The sequence below is a fragment of the Leucopleurus acutus genome (genome assembly GCF_964270905.1).
Source record: "Leucopleurus acutus genome assembly, chromosome: 4".
NCBI classification, from domain to species: domain Eukaryota; kingdom Metazoa; phylum Chordata; class Mammalia; order Artiodactyla; family Delphinidae; genus Leucopleurus; species Leucopleurus acutus.
Window position 1 is genome coordinate 130241788 of NC_139146.1, and position 18717 is coordinate 130260504.

The window sequence follows — 18717 nt, forward strand, 5'->3', positions numbered from 1 at the left end:
TATAGTATATACAGATTTCAAACACTAGAAAGGGAATATTGATGCAGATTTTTAAATTTTTATTGCAAACAGGTGATTATGGTACAATTTTGATAGAGGGTATATGCAGTGTCCTTAAAATCAAGTCGGGACATCTAACAGTCCTAGTTCTGTGGCACTGAGATTAAACATAGGAGGTTTAGTAGATCTTATATTAGGTAATTCCATATAATAAAATAGAAAGAGAAAGGCCAGGTTCCCTCAGATCTTTGGTGGTGGGTATCAGGGTGGTATCAGATGGCCGTTCGTCTACTTCTTCTCTGGCAACAGTAGTGGCAGGGAAAGATTTTTGAAGCAAGATAGATCTAAGTTACTTATCCACTGCTTCTTGCCTTGTTGCTATTAAAACTGAAGGAACGCCCTTCCTCAACTTCACCGTCTTTCATCACTATTTATAGGCATTCTGAAATCTTTTTCTTTTTTCACAAGTTCTAGTGGAACTACTTCTGACCACTAAACAATGTCATATTTGCTTTGATATCTATGCCGTTTGCCTTGTTTTTAAAATGTTTTTCATCTTTTCTCAGATCCATTCCAAAGGCAAAAACCTAACTTGAGGTTTTAAACTTTTGAGAAAAGCTTCTGTGATTGCTCTTAAGAATGTCAGGAAAATGATAAAAGTTATTTTGGTGCAAGTTAACGATTGTCTTTTCATAAGTACAGATTTTCACAACATTGGAAGATAATTAAATGGAGTATTCATGCCAGTTGTAAAAACATGAGTACCTTTTATTGGAAGGACTGCCACATCTCACTGAAAGCAAGAAAAGACTAGCGTGTTTACTTAAATTCCAAGGGCATTTTCACACACACACACACACACATACACACACACACACACACAAACACACACACACACCCCAGGACTAAACCATGAAAGTATGTATTTAAATCCTGATTCAGTACTCTCGGGGGTACTTTCTTGAGTCTCATGACTGTCATCTCATTTATAAGAAGTTACATTGAGTTAACTGAATCTAGACCTTTCATTTTGGTTTTTCCTGCTTTGAGGAAGAATTCTTTTAAGCAGGCTTGATACGTTTTATAAGAGTGAGGAAAATAATTTTAAATGGTTTCAGAAGTTAATACATATATCAACATTCCTTTACTTTCCAGTAGGGATTTATGCAGTCCCCTTGCCCCTCCACCCCCATCTGAGCCCAAGAGCATGACTCCAAATTACAGGGATTTTAGTGTATTTTGTTAGCTGGTCAAGACTTAGGATAATGCCTGGCATATGCTAGGTGCTCAGTAATGGTGTCAAGTGAAAAGAGGGACAAAACAGTTGTTGCAACACCTGCTTATTGCTCACAGCACAGGACCTCTGGGTTTGGAGAGAGTTGTGGAGGTGACTATCCCTATTCCTTAGTTACAGAGACACGGTGAGGAAGAAGGTATATGTGAGCTAGCTAGAAAAAAGGTGGGTCCACTACTGGCAAATACCTAAATGGTCCCTTCCATTTAAATGAAATATTTAAATACTTTTAATGTCTTCTCTACAAGAACCAAATATACCCACACCTCTAATAATAGTGGTAGCTTTTTTCTCAAAGCCAAAATATGTATGATAGTGGGGTTGGGGCAGGAGGAAGGTGGGGACAGAGATGGAAGAGGAGAAGGAAGAAGCAGAGTATTTGATAGATATTTTTTGTCTTGCTTTTTTTCCTTAAGAGTAAAGTAGGGTACCAGATACCTGGACAAGATGATAGCTCGTGAAATAACTCCTGCATTTTTATGTACCTCTGAGTTGGCCGCATGGAGCCACACTGAGTCAACACATGGGTGCAGACGGTCTTTGCGTGCCAAAACCCAGCCTTTGTGAAACCTTGGGTGTCAAGTATTTTTGGAGGGAGGCAATCAGAGTAACAGCCCAAAGTGTCAAACCCTAAGAATAATAAAGACCCAAAGAAAGTACACAGGATTCTGTCATTGTTCTGTTCATGTCAAGTCAGAAAATGAGCATACGGTTTTGTTTATTAATTTTTTTATACTAGCATTTCACTGAAAAGTAAAAGTAATGAAATCGATCAGAAAAAATGAACAGTTTTTAAAATAAGAGCCAAAATTGCTGGAGAACATGGTAATGGAAAGGAACTCGGCGGTCTGGGGGTGGGATCAGCAATATCTAAGTTCACCTCAGTACTTCAGTGTGTTACCTTGAAGACCTGAGACCATCATACTTAGTAGAATGCTATTGCCCACTTAATCGTAGATGATGATTTTATCGATCTGGAAAGGCTGTCCTGTGATAGACCCTGGTTTTATCATTGAAACCAGTGTCCAGAAATGTGTTAAATGCAACCATAAGAAATGCCTGCTTTTGCAGGTCAGAAACAGTTGAACAGCAATTTCATATGTAGGCTTAATCCTACAGACTGTGCTTAAGCAGGAGAAGTTTAAAAGGGAGCTCTGTAGGGAACTTAAAGGCGAGCGTAGGCGGCTCAGATGGAACAGTACAGCATTGATCCCTCAGTCCTGAAGGGTAGGGGGGTGGAGTCGAAAAGGCGCCTCTGAATTTCCTTGCAGACTCAGTCATCCAAGTCTACTGACTAGTGCCCTATGCTGGCTCCTCCTTAAAGCCTCTGCCATTTTCTTCCGAGGGAGTTCTTATGAAGAATACCTGCAGAGCAGAAGAAGACTGCAGAAGATTCTTGCATGTTTGAGGGTACATATGTGTTCCTCTTCAGGTGTCTGTGCACACATATGCCTTCTTTTCAGAGCTTACCGGTGAGGCTGGTCATTTCCCTGAGTAGCGTTTTGCAGCTCTGACCAAACCACTCCTTGTAGTGATGCCCGCCGACAGGAGCCAGCCTTGAGTCATCCTGCCTTCAAGCAGAATGAGGACAAGGTGGCTCTTTTCGTGTGTGGTTAGACTGTAGGCTCCCGTGAAGAAAACCCTCGTAACTAGAAAAATGTAGTAGTGTTTTGAAAAGGAATATTCTTTTGACCTGTTATAAACTAAAGTGTGAATGGAAAAGATTCTTTTCTGATAGATTCCTTATACCTTTACTGAAAGATCATTTCAGAGTATTAAGCTGATCTGAACGCAGTGATGTCATTTCACAATTATAGAATTAACTCTAACAAAATACGTTAATAATTTGGGATTTATTTTTCAATTTTTTTCCCTAACTCTAAAGTGGTGATATCTCATTGATCATTCAGAAACTGAGATGGTAAAGAATGAATTTATTTGATCCAATTAATATAAGCATTCCTTAGGACTTTTGATGACATACTAAGAGGCTGTTTTTCAAACTTAGGTTACCAAAGGGGAAAGGGGGATAAATTAGGCGGTTGGGATTAACATATACACACGACTGTATACAAAATAGATAATCAACAAGGACCTACTGTATAACACAGGGAACTCTACTCAATATTCTGTAATAACCTATATGGGAAAAATATCTGAAAAGGACTGGATATATGTATATGTACAACGGAATCGCTTTCTGTACACCTGAAGCTAACACAACATTGTAAATCAACTATACTCCAACATAAAATAAAAATTAAATTTAAGAAAGATGCTGTTTTTAATATTTCAAGGGTGGTAACTCTGCTCAAAATCAGATATTGAGTAGATTTGAAGTAAATATGTCATGGTGCCATGTCAGCAAATGTGCCAGGACGTTGTCATTAATGTCATTAATTTATAGATTTTGGAATGAACCTCTCTAAACCTATCACATGTAAATTTTTGAAATAATGAAGGCTATCCCTTTATCCCATGTGAAGAAAACTTAGTATAAGGCAGGTAGGATAGAGGGTGCCAGTTGCAAAACCTCTGTGATCTTACATACGAGCCTTGCATAGCAGCGGTCATAACTGAATTGAGTTGAGGTGGCAAATCAGAGGGCCATATCAGTGGCAATGAAAATCATTATTTCTAGAATTTAAGAGGAACAACTCAGGGAAAAAGCAGTTTGGAGTTTGGAATAATTAAATTTATAGAAAGAAGCCATATTCTGTTGTTCAGAAAGTCCATGGTGAAGCATGTTTTCCATCAACTTCTTTAAAATGTGATAAAAAAAAACCATGCTGAAATCAGTAATTTTCTAAATAACTCAGGTTCAGGATCCACAGCTAGGTCCAGTGTCCATTACTGCTCAGAATCTCAGGCCATCCGTATCAGCATCTAAGTCTGCATCTTAACATAAGGATAGTTAACGTTCAGGGGGAAAAGTTAAATCATGTTGCATATTGATAGTATGTTTCTTTTTTCACAGTTTTTATTTATTCTTTAATTTAATTTTTATTTTATATTGGAGTGTAGTTGATTTATAATGTGTTAATTTCAGGCGTACAGAAAAGTGATTCCGTTGTACATATACATATATCCATTCTTTTTCAGATTCTTTTCCCATATAGATTGTTACAGAATATTGAGCAGAGTTCCCTGTATTATACAGTAGGTCCTTGTTGACTGTCTATTTTATATACAGGAATGTGTATATTTTAATCCCAAACTCCTAATGTATCCCTCCGCCACACCTTTCCCCTTTGGTAACTATAAGTTTTCAAAGTCTGTGAGTCTGTTTCTGTTTATAGTATGTTTCAAAAGCAAAGTCACTGCAATTAAAAACACTCAAGCAAGCATTTTGTGGTAATCTTCTTAAAACATAATTTATACACTCAAGCAAGTACTTAGAGGTAGTCTCTTTCCAACATACTTTATAAAGTACTGTCCAACAGATCGTGTGATAAGTTTATGATTCCTTCCAAGGGGATTCTAAATAACTAGCACTCGACATGCCAGTGATTACAGAGGTAAAATAAAATGTGGAGGCATTTTTTTAGCACATATATTTGGTCATTGTATTAGCAACCACTGATGGGCATATATGTGCTCAGTAAATGTTTCTGGAGATGATTTGATGTTAGATCTTTTTTAGAGACTTTGCATGTGCTCAAATTACCAGGTAGTAGTTTTATGACTAAGACAACTTCCCTGAATATGGAAACTTCTTAATAGAGAAGATGGGGAGTGCCTTTCACTTCAATATGGCTTATATATGCAGAAAAAACCATTGCTAAAGGCAACAGTGTCAACAGTGACCACAGCCCAGTGGTTCATCTCTTGCTCTCTTGGTGGCATATGACACTGTTGGTCCCCCATTCCTGATCTCCTCCCGTTGATTCCAAGACTCTGCATCATCTTGCCTTCCCGCCTCTTTTGTCTTTCTTCCTCAGGTTTGTTAGCAAGTTCTTTCCCTGCCTAACCAGAAATGTGAGTTTTCTGTAGATTTCCATCGGTGACCTTCTTTTCTCCTCATTTCACCTTCTGCTGGGGTGAGCTTATTCATTGTTCTAAGAGTAAAATCCAGAGTCCTTGCTCTCTAAGGGTGACCTACCTCTTGAGTGATGTTCCAAACTTTCTCTTGTTGAACCTGTTTTTCCTGCTTCCCCTATTCAGTGGTCCTTAGTTTTCTTTCAGTTCATCAGACCTTTTGTTGTCATTATCCGTATTGTGCATATTAACAGTTGTCATCAGTCACTTTGTGTCCTCTAACATGGTAGATCTTTGTACCTCGCTTCGTTTTCCATGTCACCTTTTCAGTTGTCTACCAGATGTTTCAACTCACTGTTCTAGAATCATCTCTAAACACTGAATCTGGTGTTGGAGACTCATGATTTGGGCCTTTTTCCATGCTTGTCAGTGTATAACTCATTGAGTTCTGGATCCCAATGCATTTGTCCCTGTCTGGACGTTTTTCTTGGTCCAGCTCATTTTCACCTTGCCCCATTTCTTCGTGAAGCTTTCCTTCAACCCAACTGCAAGTTACTGGATTCTATGAATTCTTTATTTTTAGCCATGGATGACTCCTGTCACACAGTGACTTTAATATTTACCAATCTCCATGTCTTACCTACCCTGCTCGATTATAAACTTATTGAGAATAGAAGTCATTTGTTATCTTTGTGTTCTAAGAAGGACGTCCACACAGCTGGTGTGGAAGTCACCTGATTAAAATGATTCATTAACAGTACAGTGGCCAGTAATTACATTTGACACTTTGTTTTGTTAGAAAATACGTTTTCATCTAGGGTTAAATAATTTTGCCTGCTGTCCAAAAAAATAGATTTTGCATATTATCATCAAGTGAGAATTTGTCTAGCCATAATTGAAGGAGAAAAAGTTACTTGAATGTCCTTCTAGCATAGATCTTTATTTTATTTTATTTTTTTTATTTTTTGGTACGCAGGCCTCTCACTGTGTGGCCTCTCCCGTTGCGGAGCACAGGCTCCGGACGCGCAGGCTCAGCGGCCATGGCTCACGGTCCCAGCCGCTCCGTGGCATGTGGGATCTTCCCGGACCGGGGCACGAACCCGTGTCCCCTGCATCGACAGGCGGACTCTCAACCACTGCGCCACCAGGGAAGCCCTAGATCTTTATTTTTAAAATGAAATTTTACACATCCTAGGCTAGGCTTAGCATGTGATCCAAAATATTCCTACCTTTTTTTCCTTCTAGATCTCTGTCAGGATACGTTCCTGCTGTGCTGAAGCTATGCTCTGTTGATTATAAGTCTTTTATGGGAAAATTGCATTCACTTAAATGAAATTCAAAGTATAGAAAATACTTATTAAACAGAGCCACTCTAATAAATATTACTAATCATATAAACTGTTGTAAAAACAAAGAAAAAGGTAAATAGGAAAAGACTAATCAGCCATTTTGGGGGCTTTAATTTTTATTTTCCAAGCTAGTTATATCCTTGAAGTTTCTGTGTCAGGTAGCTTTATCTATAATTTTATTCATACATCTGAGATTGAAAGATGTGTACCAATTATTTAATTCCTGTCTGTGGTGCATTATGAATTGTGGCTTAAGAGGAGGAATTTTGTTTAGTGGTAAATCATTCCCCAAAACATTAATGATTCACTTATCATCAAAGATGATAATACCACCAAAGAAAATATACCACAAGAATCACTCCCAAACATTACCCCTAAATAGTGGGAAAACTAAAATGAGATATCTTACGTTAAAAATTGACTCAAAAAGGAAATAGTCAGCAAAAGGGTTTTTTTTCCTCATTTATATGTGGATGAAGGTACGGATTTTAGTAAACTAGTAGTCAAAGGTGATTTGTTTCTGAAATGTATTTTTTGTATATTGAGTGTTCTCCAAATTCTTAGGTTTCTTAAATTTAGTGTTCTTTATATAAAAGTATATATTTGAATCTCAGTGATTGTTTATCCTAGTGATCTAATGTGGCTGTTCCCAGCCTACATGCTACAGTCACCAGAGGAACCAGAATTCTTAAAAGAGATTCTCAAATCCATATTCACACAGAACATTGCCTAGACAGTAAATAAACAATATGGCTGTTGCTGTACCACTCTCTTATACTATATTTTTAAAAACCTTGTTTTTTGCTGCTAACCAATGTTATACATGCTTATATAAATTTAAAGCAGTACAGAAAAATATGCTATAGAAAAGTAGAATTATCTGTAGTTCTACTACTATGCCAGTCTCTGTTAAGAGCTGTAGGGACTTCCGTGGTTGTACAGTGGTTAAGAATCCGCCTGCCAATGCAGGGGACACGGGTTCGAGCCCTGGTCCGGGAAGATCCCACATGCCACGGAGCAACTAAGCCCATGCGTCACAACTACTGAGCCTACGCTCTAGAGCCCGCGAGCCACAACTACTGAAGCCTGCCCGCCTAGAGCCTGTGCTCCGCAGCAAGAGAAGCCACCGCAATGAGAAGCCTACACACTGCAACGAAGAGTAGCCCTGGATCACCGCAACTAGAGAAAGCCTGTGCACAGCAATGAAGACCCAACGCAGCCAAAAATAAATAAATTAATAAATGAATTAAAAAAAAAAGAGTTGTAGATCCAACAATAATACTGATTCATAATAGTCCGAATTTAAATAGTGCTGAATATGTGTCAGACACCGTTGTATGTGCTCTTAAATATATTGAGTAATTCAGCCATAAGAAAGAATGAAATAATGCAATTTGCAGCACCATGGATGGCCCTAGAGATTATCATACTAAGTGAAGTAAGTCAGAAAGAGAAAGACAAATACCATATATCATGTATATGTGGAATCTGAAATACGTCACAAATGAACTTTTTTACAAAACAGAAATAGACTCACAGACATAGAGAACAAACATATGGTTACCAAAGGGGAAAGGGGGTGGGGGAGGGATGAATTAGGAGTTTGGGATTAGCAGATGCAAACTACTATATGTAAAATAAACAGCAAGGTCCTACTGTATAGCACAGGGAACCATATTCAATATCCTGTAATAAACCCTTAATGGAAAAGAAAAAAATATTTTGATAACTGTGTTACAATAAAAATTGGATTCCTTTAAAATATATCTCTATCTATCTATCTATATGTATGTATGTATGTATTGACTAATTTAATCTGTAAGAACCATATAAGGTAGGACTTTTGTTATCACTCCTTAACAGATGACAAAGTGGGCCCAGAAAGGTTAAATAAGACTGATATATGTTTGCTCCCAGTTTTTCCTATGGATAGACTATCATTTAATATTATTGCTATTGTATTATTTACAAAAATAGGAACATACCATACTGATAACTGCTTTACCACTGTCGGGTCCGAAACAAACTCCCCTGAACTGCCAAACTGCTCTTCATTCCACTATGAAAATATAAACAGCACCACCATACAATTTTTCTGCAAGTCCAGTGGGTACTATCTACTTAAAGAGCGAAAAAGGCCATTTCTCACCGTCTTCACTGCTTTAAGCTAAATCCAAGCTCTGTCATCTCCTGGATAATTGCTGGAGCTCACGTGGCTGGTCTCCCCACTTCCAACATCACCCACTCCTGTAGTCCATTCTCCAGGCAACAGCCAAAGTCAGAGTTTTAAATGTCATGCAGATCATATTACCCTTCTGCTTCAAACATCTCAATATTCACATCACTCGTGATGGCACTTAAACTGGCATCCTGAGTCATCACCACAGCCGTCGAGACCCATGTAGTCTCCCTCTGTCCTCTTGGCCCACACATCCTACCTCCTCCCATCTCTCCTGCCTCCTTTCAGCTACTACTCATTTGCCCTCGTTTCCATCTCTGGAACGTGTCATGTTCATTCCTTCCTCAGGGATTTTGCACTTGCTCTTCCCTCTGTTGGCATCTTCGCATGGCTGGCTACTTTGTCCTTTCAGTCTCGCCAGAGATGCCTTCCCAGGCTACCTTTCTAGAGAATCCTAGCCACCCACTGCCCCAGCCAATCTCGGTCTCTGTCATTTTCTTCAAAGCACTTACCACTGTCTGAATTTATTTCCTTCTGTATTGTTGTTCTCTTCTACTGTAGTAGAAACTCCATGAGAATAGGGACGTTTTCTTACTCATCTGAGTGCCTAGAAAAGGGGGGGGGGGCATAGCAGGCTTCCAATGAATAGCTTAATTAATGAAGGATTTAAAACACACCAGCATGTTCAGGTAGAAAGATGTTTCCTGAAGTATTGTTTGCATAGGCCTCCAAACTCTCACTCTGCTCTAGATCACTGAATGAATGCTTGAATTGATTGCATGTGGAAAGATTCCACTTTTCAGCAGCCGGTGATGATGGTAGAAGCATCTCTGATTAAGTGAAAGTACAAAAGACAGGTTTGCTTCATTGATGTTGAGTGAGCTTGAGACAGGGGACAAACTCCTTGTCATGTGAAGAATTTCTGGTCACTGAATAGTGGTGGATCACTCACTATGGTGTTGTTATGTAATTGTTATAAAGATGGGGAAGTAACATAGTAATTCCTGGAACAACATGGTACATGATAGATTCTCAGCCGAATTTTCCAGTTCAGTCGGTAGAAATCCCTTTTTCTCACACAGCTTCTTATTGCTTCTCCCTAAGCCTCCAACCGTTTCGTGGAAAAAGATTGCCCAGTAGGTGTTTTTGATAATTGGTTAGGATATCCCCTCCCAATTGTCACCCAAATCAGCATGAACCTTTGATTAATCTCTTTAGCTCTTCACTGAGTCATTAGAACTATTCTATTTGGTACTGAAAATAGTTGCACCTTCCTTGTGTTTCCCGAAGAGAGACACTTGTCTTTACAAGTGGAAATACAATGCTCACTCATTCCTGCTTTATATAGTACTTTAACATTTGTCTAAAACCCTGTGAACTACCTTTGTGGATAATAAAATTCTGTGCACGTTATTTCTTTGATTACCAAGACCAAAAATGACCAGTTTGGGTAGTTTTTCCCAACTCGTCGCTGTTAAAATGGTTTTTTGTGGGTAGAATACCATTTGAATGCATACATTTATGCAGAATTTTTAAGCAAAATCAGCAAAGACACAATCATATAGATGCAAGAAAGATTTTAAGTGCCATAGGATTAGCTGTTCTAGAAAGAATAAGTTTTTACATGTAGATGTTTTTATGCTTGATCTAGATCAGACAATGGCTGTTTACTGTGTGTAAGGTGCTGTCTTTAATTTGAGCTTAAATTCCACTTCAAATAAAGCTTGATCATGACAGGGTGTTCCATTTATCTTTTGTGCCCATATTTATCTTAAAGGGATATCTTGAAAAGGATCTTAGAGATGATCTGTTCAACATTCTTGTGGTGAGAATTACGGCCCAAAGAGGAGAGGTGATTTTGTTAAGGTTTTATCAGTTAGTGGCTGAGCTAGAACCGGAACCAGGCTTCCTTACTGAGCTCCTGTGCCTGCCTTTACCCCTGCGTGTTTGGGACTCACATCCCATGAAGATGCTTAGATGTTATAAGATGTTAATGGATTATACATACTATAAAGGTGAATTCTTACATCCAAAAATCACTCAATAAGCTTTGTGTTTTGATATAACCCAGAATCTAACAAGTGAGTTCAAGGTCTGCTCCCTTCTCCTCCTTTTCCTCTCCTCCCTCTCCCTGCTTATAAAATGTAATAACGTATTTCCTGAAACCAGACATATACCCTTCCAACCATGTCCCATCTTTCAGTTTCAGAGGTAATCACATGAAAGGGTGTCAGTGGAGACTGGAGTTTTCCTGACCCGTCCACACTTTGTGGCCTGTCTTCTTTGTTACTAATGCAGACGCTTGTGGGATAGCTCGCTGAGCTTTTGAGGATAGTCTGTCTCCCCGGATGTTTTTTCGCCTCTGTGCAAAGCTAAATGAACCATATAGGAATTGAACCTATAACCTTGGCCTCATTCATTTATCTTCTTTAAAATTGCCTTTTGGAAATTTATGTTCTGCTGTGATGAGATTAAGGTTGTGATTTCATTCATTCAATAAATAGTCCCAGCTCCACACTAATGGCAGCAGAGAGTACAGAGAGGCAGAGGACAAGGTCTTTGCCCTCAAAGGATTAGGATAAGGACACAAATCACGAATGTCGGGGCAGAAGTGATGACCGTTGGGGGAGGGAGGTGAGCAAATCAGGAATTCACGAAAGCAAATCAGAAGGGAGAGAGGTGCATCCTGCCGGAAGAACATTAGGGGCCCTTGAAGGATGGACAGTTTTCCCAGGAGTTGGAGCGAGGGTAGGTGTACAGATGGTGGTACCCACAGCACCTCAACAGGGATGTTGCAGTGGGGCGAGCACAAGCGTGAGAGGACCTGCGGGGGCAGGCATGAAGGAAGAGGGACAGGAACGTTATCATTTATGGTGGTGTTGTGTAGGGATGATGGAAGATTCTGAACTGGGCAGTACTAGAATCAGAACTGTATAACAGGAAACGTCATTTGTCAGCCACTGTAGAATGAACTGGAGGGTTGGGGAAGAAGCCTGAGGAAGTGACAAGGGTCTGAACCTGGGTTCCCAACAGGGTGAAGAGAAGTGATGGGAGACAGGCCTGGAGAAGCAGAACTTGGTAACTGACTAGACGTGTTAATGAAGGTTTGAACCTGGGTGCCTAGAAGATGGCAGTACCCTTCCAGAAGCCAGTAGACCACAGAGGCTGGGAAGTTATGTAAAGGAAGTGAACACATGAAATTGGAACACTGGGGAGAGGTTGGAGCTGGATATGAAGATTCGGGAAGTCATTCACCAGGAGAGCTGTTTGAGCTGGGAGAGTGGATAAGGTCATTAAGGGATAAAGTGTAGAAATGAGAAAAAAAGATGGCCAAAGGTAGAACGCCAAAGAAAATCTACATTGGTGATATAGACAATGAGAAAGAACCTGAGAAACAGAGACCGAGCTCAGTACACTGTTACAGAAACCGAAGAAGCAGAGGGCTGCCGAGAGACACGTAGAGGCAAGTGTGCTCCCTTGTCATTGAGAGATGGTAGTGAACAAGAAGGAAAAATAATCCCCCTTTGCTTTAATTTTGTCACTGAGCCAAATTATTGTTTTAATTGGGATTTCACAGTGCATCTTTTTGATGCTATGCTTTGACTTCTCTGCATTCGGTTCCACTACATACTTTTCACTCTCAAGACAGTTAAAAACCAATCACATTCTTATATGTAAGGAATGCAGTAGGAGTTCAAAACTGATGAAAAGGCCAGTCATCTGAGATCACTCATTTATCCCAAGTGTTAATTGGGAGGCTAATAGGTACCAGGGACTATGCCATGCCCTGGGGACATAGTGGCAAATAACACAGAAGCAAATCCAGGCCCCTGTTGAGTTTACCTTCTTGTGTGGATGAAGCAAACAATAAACAGACTAAAGAAGGAAAATACACAGCATGTTAGCTGGTGACATGCGCTAGGGAGGAAAATAAAGCAGAAGGGGAAGGGGGTTTGGAAGAAGGGGTGTCTTCAGTAGAGGGGGCAGAAAAGGCCTGACTGAGAAAGTGACATTTGGATGACGCCCTGAAGGGAGGTGGGGGTGTGGGGTTGTATAGATATCTGGGTGAACAGGGGGCAGCACGTGCAAAGGCCCTGAAGTGGGGGCACGCCTGGTGTGTTTGAGGTCTGGCAAGGATGCCAGTGTTGCTGAAGGGCAGCAAACAAGAGAGAAAGGTTAGTAAGGTCTCAGGGGCCACATTGGGGCCCTGTGGTCATAGGATGACTTTGGCTTTTCCTCTGAGCCTTTGGATGGTTTTGAGCAAAGGAATGAATAAGGACCGTTCTGGCTACAGGGGAAGGAAGGGGGCAAGGAGAAACAGGAAGATGAGCGAACAGGCTTCCACACATCCTGGGAAGAGGTGTTGATGGCTTGGACTAGAGTGGTCCCAGAGGAGGTGTGGGAAGTGATCAGAATCTGGGTGTTTTTTGAGGATAAAGTAAATAGAATTGAACAGATTGAGAATGAAACTAGGGAGAAGGAAGGGTCAGGGATGAGTCCAAGTTGCTGTATCGGTCGGCTAGGGCTGCATAACAAAGTACCACAAATGGGTGGCTTCGGCAACAGAAATATATTGTTTCATGGTTCTGTAGGCTTGGCCAAGTTTAACGTGTCAGCTGAGTTAGTTCCTTCTGAAGGCTGTGAGGGAGAATCTGTTCCATCCCTCTCTCCTAGCTTCCGGTGGTTTCTTGGCCGTCTTTGGCGTTCCTTGACTTGTACGAGTATCACTCTCTTCATCTTCACACAGCATTCTCTCTGTGTGTGTCTGTGTCCTAATTTCCTCTCTTTACTAAGAACCCCAATCATATTGGATTAGGGATGACCCTTCTCCAAAATGACCTCATCTTAACTAATCATATCTGCTATGACCATATTTCCAAATAAGATTACACTCTGATGGAAAACTAAAAATAAAATTACCGTATGATCCAGCAATCCTACTCCTGGGCACATATCCGGACAAAACTATAATTCAAAAAGATAGATGCACTCCCTATGTTCGTAGCAGTACTATTCACAATAGCCAAAACATGGAAACAACCAAAATGTCCATTGACAGATGAATGGATGAAGAAGATGCGGTACATATCCACAATGGAACACTACTCAGCCATAAAAAAGAATGAATTAATGCCATTTGCAGCAACATGGATGCAACTAGAGATTATCATACTAAGTGAAGTAAGTCAGAAAGAGAAAGACAAATACCACATGATATCACTTATACGTGGCATCTATAATATGACACAAATGAACCTATCTATGAAGCAGAAACAGACTCGCAGACATAGAGAACAAACTCGTGGTTGCCAAGGGGGAGGGGCAGGTGGGGAGGGATGGACTGGGAGTCTGGGGTTAGTAGATGCAAACTATTATATATGGAATGGTCGGACAACAGGGTCCTACTGAATAGCACAGGGAGCTGTATTCAATATCCTGGGATAAACCATAATGGAAAAGAATATAAAAAAGAGTGTGTGTGTGCATATATAGATATAGATATAGACATAGATAAAAAACTGAGTCACTTTGCTGTACAACAGAAATTAACACAACATTGTAAATCAGCTGTACTTCGGTTTAAAAAAAAAGGTCACCCTCTGATGTCCTAGGGGCTAGGACTTCAACATTGGAATTGGAAGTGGGGAGAAGGACACGATTCAGCCCATAGCAGTTGCCATTGACTGAGCCAAGGAAAGTGTATTTGGATAGAAGAGGAGAGTTCCAAAGACCAAAGTTAAGAGACTCTTCAGTTTGAGGACCAAGACCAAGGCTCACAAAAATGTTAAATACAAATCCCATGTATGCTTGCAGTTGTAAAAAAGCACTTACATGTTAATGATGGTTTTTAAGTTGTATTCTAATTGTTTATGCAATCATGGTATTTTCCTGTGAAGCGTAAGAGAGTCAGAGTATGGGTTGAGTTTTACTGGCCAATATGCCGAAGAAGTTACTGGGGCTGAAATGGAATGTTTTGAATGCCATAAAGAAGTCAAAGGACGCTAATAAAAATAATAAAGAGCACTTTTCTCAGAAGGAGAAACAACTTTGGAGAACACTGTTTCAGCCTTTGATTTAAGAAGTCATTTTTCTAGAAAGTCAGTCATGCTGCAGTGCTCTGAGCAGCTGCATAGTTTGTTCCTTCATCTGTTTTTGGTGAGAGTGTAGTTAAAACATATAAAATCAATCTTAAAAAAATCATGAAGGCAATAGTATCACATTTAGCTAATTTGAAAAACAGAAATCATCACCATTCTAGCCATTTCGTATGTTTTCTTTGAGTTTTTATGTTCCTGCTGTTTTACATGGAGACATAAAGCTAGGACAACAAGGTGACGGTGCTGACATACAAAAAATCTACCCAATGTTTTCTGAACACGTTCAGCTCGAATTTCTCTCACATTCCAGCTCGCGTTGCGCATTCTGTTTGCTCTGCCCCTGTCTTTGTCTGGCTACCATCTAGTCGTGCTTCAGAACTCAGCTCAGCTGTCACCTTTGGGGAAGGCTGCTGACTGGTATATTCCTAGCTTTCCCAGTATGGAAGGCTGAGCCTACGATGTGCTGCCATATTACCCCGCACCTAAGCACATACCATAATGCTGCATGTCTCCACCAACTTTGAGGACAGGGACTGAGCAGTCTATATTTATTTCCTCAGTACCTTGCACAGGACCTGTGGGTAGATATTCAATAAGTGCATGTGGGCTAGGAATGAAAAAAAAAAAAATCGAATTCTTTGCCTGCTTGGCACACATCGGTCACTGAACTATGAGACCTTATTAGAATTTAAAACAATTTTGTTCAGATTGTGCCATAAACCGGCACGGGAATATGTAATATAGCTTGAGAAGAGTCTCCTTTAAAAGTATTCGTGTAGGGCTTCCCTGGTGGCGTAGTGGTTGAGAGTCCGCCTGCCGATGCAGGGGACACGGGTTCGTGCCCCGGTCCGGGAAGATCCCACATGCCGCAGAGCAGCTGGGCCCGTGAGCCATGGCCGCTGAGCCTGCGCGTCCGGAGCCTGTGCTCCGCAACGGGAGAGGCCACAACAGTGAGAGGCCCACATACCGCAAAAAAAAAAAAAAAAAAAAAAAAAAAGGATTCATGTAGATTGTTGCTTAAAAGGTTAAATTTGTCCCTAAAAACTGCACCCTTCAGTTTCTTACCATGAAAGGTACCTGAGATAGTTACCATATATGGCTTGTTTTTAGTATTGACTGTGCCCCTTTAAATTAGTAAGCAAAATGAAGCAATTTGAACATACCTAGGTAAGGTAACATGGGAGAATATGCAGGAGCTTGGAGGAGTAAAATTCCTGGCAAAAGAGACAAGAATTATTTGAATTTTAATTTGTGGATTGTTTTGGAGAGGGGAGAGTTTTTTATCTGGCATAAATTGAGATATAATCTGAGTCCGAGTGAAGAGAGTTGAGAAGTATCGTAATAGCCCTTTGATGCCAAAAATAGTTCTGTGATGACTCAGCTCAAGATTTCTCTCCTCTCTGTTCACCTAGAATGCAAATAATATTTTTTGGTAAACGTTCTCAAAAACAGGAAAAGGAAGAGAAAAGTTTATATGGGATTATTTATGACTTCTTAGTACTGAGAAGAGGCTTTGCTGTAGAGAATTCTTGATACATTACTCCCCTCATAGGATTTTGCCTTCATTTCCTAAGTCACTCGGGATGGGACCATATTGAATTCATTGATGGAACCAAGATGATTGACAGATATTGAGCTAAGCTGTACAGCATGTCGAATGTGCCACTACATTGTAGTTATTTAAATCTTGATTTCTTTCCCCAGCTCTACTTTACGAAGTGTTTCCACTGGATCCTCAAGACCTTCCAAAATATGTTTGGTGTGTGGGGATGAGGCTTCGGGATGTCACTATGGTGTAGTGACCTGTGGCAGCTGCAAAGTGTTCTTCAAAAGAGCAGTGGAAGGTAAATGTTCATGTGGGTGTTCCTTTTACACATTTTCTTTCCTGGTGTGCAGTTTACTTGCAAGGTTAACTCGATAGCACCATTGGGAAATAATTCAAGAATGTCCTTAGTTTTGGATGTAATCTGTCCTTAGTTTTGGATGTAATCTGTCAGTGATAAATAGTAATGATGCCTTGTCTAAAAAACACTTGGAGATTCTCCACCGAGCAATATTTAATGGCCAAAATTCTAAAGTGTGGATGAAGAGCAACCAGTCAGAAATAGTGGTTGTTTTGGTTGTTGGTTTGTCTCAGTTGTTTTTTTTTTTTTTCACTTAGACTTATCAAAATCATTCTGTGTCACCATAAATTTAATTTGCATGATCAGAAAGACCATTTTTTTTACAGCACGTCTGCCTGGTCTGTTTCTGTATAAATATATGTGTTGGTGGCAAGTTAAAACATTGACATCAGGATCGTGTGTGTAATTTAAGTTGTGTTCCTTACAAAATGATGTCATTTAACAGCTGCTTGAGAGTCCAGGTCCCCATTTGAGTCCTACCTTCGTTCCTACTGAAAGTTTCCAAACCAGTACATTAAATGAAAAATTGGACTGAGATTCTTCAAGTTATGTAGTCTAGCTTTTGCTTCTGTCCAAGTAATTGTACTTACTAAGGAGAAATGGTCTTTTCCTTTGTTTCTGCCTTTCTCCAGCTTCACTTCCAAGCAATTAATTAACATCAGGCTTAGGCCTGATGGTTTTATTAATGTTGACTACTATGACTGGTCAAAGTGTAGAATTTTTTGCTATCAGGAGAAGTGTTGTGTAATTGACACTTATTCTTACTAAGGAGTTCAGCATTAAGATTCCTGCAGGTGTATTTCTCAGGACATTTTTCTGAGAGGTGAATTGGTGTTTCAGAGACTTAAGCATACTTGAATGTTTGTTTTGCTGAGGACCACAAGGAAATGTCCTTAGTTCTGGGATAAAAAAAAAGCTGACCAAGTAGTTATTTCCGTGCTTCTGAGGTTGATTCTGCATTATTTAATTGATAGTACATGATTTTACATTATTTACACTATTAATTATTTAGTAGTCCCCAAACCCAGCATTGAATTGGTAATAGGAGTTCCATATTTCTTTCTCGGGGTATGAGCTCTTGGTTACAGGTGACAGAAGATTCAACACAAACTGGCTTCAGCACCAATGGAAATTCATTGGCCCACATAACTGGAAAGTCCTCATGTGGGCATGGCTTTGGGCAAGCCATGGTCTTAAGCCAGGTCATTCGCATTCAATCTCATTCTCTCCATCGCTTGACTTTGTTCTGGCTCTGTTCTCATGTGGCTTCTCTCGTGAGAAGAAAAGAGGTTTTCTGTTCCCAGGGTTTGTTATAAAAGCCCCCAATTGAATCTCCATAGACTGAACTTGACTCACGTTGGCCCCCTCCAGCCTAATCACCGTGGCTGGGGGGAGCAGTGATCTGATAGGGTGGTCCTGGCTGGAGTCGGCCAACCTGAACAACCTAGACCAACTGTGGGAATGAGCATTTCCCGGAGAAAAAGGTGGGCCCTGTTACCAGAAGGCTGATTTCCAGAAAATGGGGGAAACAAGTATGTATAGTACTGAAATCAATTTAATTTTTTAAGATTGTCTTCCCCGCCACCCTCTTCTTTCTTTCCTTAACTCTGTGATGGACTCAGTAGAAGATAAGTAGGTAAAATATACCTCTGGCATCTTCTAATGCCGCTTTATACCTTCCAACATAAGGGCTCCCCTCCTAGGCTCACTGATTGGTGAACAAAGGTGATAAGTAAAAATAAAGCGGTGAGCGAAGGACATTTAGAGAGGGTGCCTCTGTGTTGCCCTACCTATGGGACAGCATTCACATCAGAACCCATGTATGGTTCTTTATAAAATCTGCCCTTCTCTGCAAAAACTTCTCTAGATGTTTTTGTTGTTTTTAAGTAGTTTCTCTGGAAGTAGCTAAGGAAAG

General features: G+C 40.2%; 1 protein-coding gene across 4 annotated transcripts in view; it reads left to right on the forward strand.

Annotated features, from left to right (window-relative positions):
- The window catches only part of NR3C2 (nuclear receptor subfamily 3 group C member 2), a 378103-nt gene that overhangs the window by 165191 nt on the left and 194195 nt on the right, over positions 1 to 18717 (forward strand). For all 4 annotated transcript variants that reach the window (XM_082838759.1, XM_082838760.1, XM_082838758.1 and 1 more), the window contains exon 3: positions 16603 to 16742. In XM_082838759.1, the coding sequence (XP_082694885.1) occupies positions 16603 to 16742 (140 nt within the window). The remainder of the gene's footprint in view (positions 1 to 16602; positions 16743 to 18717) is intronic.